The following is a 5,000-nucleotide window of genomic DNA, read 5'->3' as shown; positions in this document are numbered from 1 at the left end:
TTATTGAAGTATGTCATGTAAAGTATGACTTAGGCATTGATCTGATTTATTGTTGAGGCCCTAAAGTCTGGGAAACTATAAGTTTTATAGCTAGCTTTTGAATATTTTTCAGTATTAAACTAATCGAATTAAAAAAAAGAGTAACAGTTTTCATCCATTTATCATTTTGAATTTGTATTAAATTTCCTATTTTCATCATTTAACAGTTTTCATTTGAAAATGCAAGAGACAGAAACATTCCTCCTAATAACAAACTAAATAACCTACAGCAGCAGTTCATGCAACAGCAGGCAGCACTGATGGCAGCAGCTACACAGGGCACATACATCAACCCCATGGCTGCCCTCGCCACCCAGATGCCCCATGCTGGAGCACCCTTGGCTAATGGCCTCACCAGCCCAGTTGTCCCTCCCACTTCCGGTAAGGCCACGCAATCTAATGGGAAATTCTTGGTTCTTTTGGTGGCTTCTCTGATTGGTATTTCTTTTTATTCACTTTTTTTTCTCTTTTTTTTTAATTCTTTTTTTTTCTTTTGGTGTCAGACCTTGTTTCTCATTTGCTCTAGGGATGGACATGTTGAGTAGTCATCCAGCCTGTGTTTCGTCATCACTTTTTAAAGGCTTGTATATGGTCACTACCTCTCAAGCTTGTGTTCGGTTATCACCTTCCGGCAGGGTAGCTGTGTGTATGGTAGTTGGTGCATGTCTATGGTTATCATCCCATGATCCATCATGATAGGGCAGTGATAATTTTTTCTATCTTCGTCAATTGCAATAGATGATGCACTTCATCAGCAACTATTCTGTGGTATCTACCACTGCCTTACATTGCATATGGAAAACCTTTGTGTGTACCGTTATAATCTGAAGCAGCTAGACTTCTCCAGCATCATTAATGTGACTTTCTGAATATTAAGCATTGTTTATTAAAGAGATGATACTGAATCTTTGAGATATTGAAGAATGGCAAACATACTTTGATATTTGACTTAGAATATCAGTAGCACAGGTTATCTGTTGATTAGCATATGTGTCAGAAGTTCATTTGGACAAAAAAAAAAATTACCGGTGGTTTAATCAGAGGATATCAGTAGATTATATTCCTGAACATTTTTTATTATTAGATTATTTTATCTTTTGAAAGTTACGGAGATTCTTAGTCATTTCTGACCACCACAATACCCTACAAAAATATTTTTAAGATAAGAATATTCACCATCAATAAGGTGACATGTTGTTTTAGATAGGTTTTTATACAGAAAATATGATGTTCTTTTGTTTGATAGTAGAGATATTGATTTTTATATTGCAACTTGTGTTAAATTTTGAAATATTGATGCCATATATTTTCTAACTATTTTTACAAATGCGATTTGTGTGACATTCCATGATATTCATAACTTATGGGCCATGTAGTCTAATCTTTTCTTTAGTTAACCAGGTAAATGGTATTATTTTTTTTTAAACAATGTATATAAGATTTATCAATTGTCATATCCTTTATTTGACAATAGTTAGTTTTGGAGTTAGTGTCCTTTTCTACTACATTTTGAATAGAACTTTTATGGAAACATGGAGAGATATTCTGATTAATATTACATAAAATGATGATTTCATGTCAACCACAGTTTTTGGATTTTTATGTCTTGTTCTTGTATAGATTGGTTTTTAAGCTTGATATACATTTTTTTCTAAAAACATTGTTTATTTTGATATTTGAGGAAATCTAATATGAAATATATTCAGCTAGTTTTAAAAGCTAGAGTTAATTCCTAATATTATTGTTATTGTTAAGTTAAAGAATAAGTAAAAATGTGTACTAAAATATGACATGATTGTTTTTAATGTAATGTACTGAAGACTGAAAATGTAGTAGAATAATACTGTCAAATTTCTTTTATCAGCAAAATATTTTTAATTTTGAATTATATGAAAATAAAGCTTTACATTGTGATGCGTTTCAAGTGAGTGATAAATCACATCAGATATGTTATTTTTAAAGTTTTGATTTATGACTAAATATTAGATCTGTATTTTTTTTTCTCTCAAACTTTGTTACAACAGTAATAGTAGAAGTAAAAATAAAAATAAAGCAGTAAATGTATAAGTCTTAACTTCAGTACAGAAAGAAAATGTACATGGCCAGTAAAAGAAAAGAAAAAAAAGTTATAGATTTTTATAATTTTTCTTGTAATGGATAATTCCATTTCTTGGATAGATGCCTGACGCCTAGAAAAGTTATTTTTAGAACGATAATTTTTCTTTGAAGACATATAACGGTATTAGTGAGTATTTTCATTATTATGTACAGAGTAAGTTTGTTTATCACCATTAAGTGATTATTGTCTCATGACAAGACCATGCAGAATCATTCCCATTACCCCTCCCCCCATAAAAAGAAGACAACATGAAGTAAACATGACTTGCGCTAACAGACGCCATTCCATCTTTGCAGCGTCTGTGCCATTGGTGTGGGACATACAGAGTCCAAAAGTTGGTAAGTTTAGTAGAGAGAGTCATCCCCGGTCGAGCCTTAGTCTAGCCACCAAGTCACATGCCCGAATTCTAGGAAAAAAAAAAAAATTCATCTGAAGGAAATTCAGAGTTTCTAATGCTCCATTATCATGATTTTGATCTGTCTTTGGCTGGTTCTCTTCACTCTGTGTCTTTCAAGTGTCTGTGTAGTTCACTGATCAGAGGCAGCCAAGCTTAGCCAGAATTTTTTTTTTTTTTTTTTTTTTTTAACTTTCTCTCTTTGAACTATGTCAAATACCAGATGACATGAATCTTTGTCAAGAATTCGGGCTGTCTCTACATCGCTTTAGATTAGAAAATGTAACTGATAACAGATCATATGGGATCAGATTCACCTCATCAACACATTCATCAGTTTATGGAACTCAAAGTTAGTGTGTAATAAAAAAGAGATCATTGAATAAAACTCATATGTTTCTCAGCAGAGGACACAAGAAAGAACTTGTAAATTCTTTCATTAATTCTTGTTGGGGTTTTATAGCAACCTCTTTTTCCTAAGTGGTTCAAATATCAAATAAATAAGATACAAGATACATAGATTTCATATCCAATAGGATTTCATTAGCTTGACATATGAGCTTTGATTCTTTGATTCTTTTTTAGCAAACTTGGCTTATTCCTGAATATGTTTTTTATCATCATGATTTTCCTTCTCTTCCATGTCTCTCTGCATCTTCCTTTCTTCTGAGTGTTATTGTGGCACCCCAGTGTAACTCACACCTTGTCTGTGATAGAGAAGCGGCGTTTCCAAAGTTAACATTGAGATCATCTGTGAGAGTATCGATATTGCTTGAGGGAGAAAGAGATTAAATTTAACAAATTTTTTACCTTTCACCATAGCCCTCTTTTTTCACTTCGTTAACGCCGTTGATAATCGATCATTTGTGTTATTTGTGTACTTGTTGTTGGTGTTTGCAAAAAATCTGTGCTGGTATTGTTCTTTCTTGTTTTTTTGTGTTTTTTTTTATTTATCTTATTTTTTTGGTCAGTTTAATTGATGTTTAAGAGAAGAAGAGTTGGTTGTTAAAAAGTAATGAGATTGTTACAATAGATAGCATAAAGATAGTTGAGTTTGGTTGTATAGCAATAGTTGATTTTTAACACCAAGCCTTCTCTCTGAAAGATGTCAGTGGCGCATCATCTCGTCAAATTGAAGTGTTTGTAACTGAGCCATGATCAACTAATGCAGATTTACCTTTCCTGACATACCATTTCTCCTTGACGAGATGTTTACTAACTTTCAGTTTTCCCACTTAAAGATTTGTATTGATTTCAGGATAAGCTGGGCCCCAGGGATATTGTTTAACATGGATCTGTCTTAATGATGTAGAATGTTTTGCACCTGTAGGCTTGGTTCTAAACAAAAAGAGAAAAATGCGCAGAGCACTGTGGTTCCCTCTCATATCCTGTTGGATTAAGATTTAGAAGAGGATACTTTTATGTAGTAAAAAATAAAAAAAAAAAAAATTTTCCTCTTCCCTTTTTTTTTTTTCTTTATTTCAATCAGAAAGAATTATTTGATATTAGACTTACTTTTGTGAAGAGACTCATTACGTAAATTTTTACTAATGAGCCAAAATTGAGACAAATGTTAAGAAACTCCTCAACAGTTATCCAAAGACATAACATATTTCCCGTTACTCACTCTTAAACCAAAATCAGAGTTGAATCTGATTGCACATTCGTTATAACAGTAGCCAAAGAAGCGTCTGTCTTGACTCTAGGAGGCCACCTGCCCCTGACGCACTCACCCCCCTCCCCCCACAGTCCCGGGTGGCTCCCCAGCCCCCGGAGACTCCCTCTGCCACCTGCTCTGCGCCTGATGAGTGTTGCCATGTCTCCCCAGGTGCCAGTCAAGCTCAGCCCGTAAACGGCGCATTGCCCTCCATGCCTTCCCCTACGATGCAGAATTTCAATATAGCTCCTCAGCCAGGGCCCAATAGCCAGCCAGGCGGGAGCGAGGCTGTCTTTGCCAATGGCCTCCCTCAAACCTTTGCTGCACGTAAGAACTTTTCTTGAAAACTTTCCAACACCAGTATATTTATGACATATGTTCCTTGCTTGATATATGTACAGATGCGTTGCCACGGTAAATGTCGATTCATTGGAAATTCTGAGTAAAGTACAACAGAAAGATTTTTATATGTATATTTTTGTGTAAAATTTTGTATTTCATTGCTTTCTATGATTTTAAAGGATGAAAAAATAAAGAAAATACTTTTAATATTTTTTGAAATGAGATGTGCTTCTAAAAATGCACACATCAATAGTATATTTCGTTTTTTTTTTTTTAATGCTCTTACAAAGTTATAAATATATCTGAGGGTTGCACTAAAAAGAAAAACAAATTCAATATATTGCCATGGCTTCACACCTGTATATATGTATTTTTAGATTACAGTCGCTCTTCCCAGTCAACATGAATTCATGCTAAGCCTCAGTATAGACTTGTGTTTGAACAGAAAC

General features: G+C 33.9%; 1 protein-coding gene across 30 annotated transcripts in view; it reads left to right on the top strand.

Moving 5' to 3' along the window:
• bru3 (CUGBP Elav-like family member bruno 3) overlaps positions 1–5,000 on the top strand; it is a 623,467-nt gene that overhangs the window by 601,586 nt on the left and 16,881 nt on the right. For 15 of the 30 annotated variants that reach the window (XM_086549840.1, XM_086549837.1, XM_086549835.1 and 12 more), the window contains 3 exons: positions 270–420; positions 2,455–2,496; positions 4,381–4,536. In XM_086549840.1, coding sequence (XP_086405966.1) covers positions 270–420; positions 2,455–2,496; positions 4,381–4,536 — 349 coding nt within the window. The remainder of the gene's footprint in view (positions 1–269; positions 421–2,454; positions 2,497–4,380; positions 4,537–5,000) is intronic. The other 15 variants (XM_086549831.1, XM_086549825.1, XM_086549833.1 and 12 more) reach the window with 3 other exon arrangements.

The sequence above is a fragment of the Penaeus japonicus genome, unplaced genomic scaffold (assembly GCF_977035675.1).
Source record: "Penaeus japonicus unplaced genomic scaffold, GWHDUDI00000001_assembly GWHDUDI00000022, whole genome shotgun sequence".
Lineage (NCBI taxonomy): Eukaryota > Metazoa > Arthropoda > Malacostraca > Decapoda > Penaeidae > Penaeus > Penaeus japonicus.
This window is presented reverse-complemented; position numbering and strand designations above follow the sequence as displayed.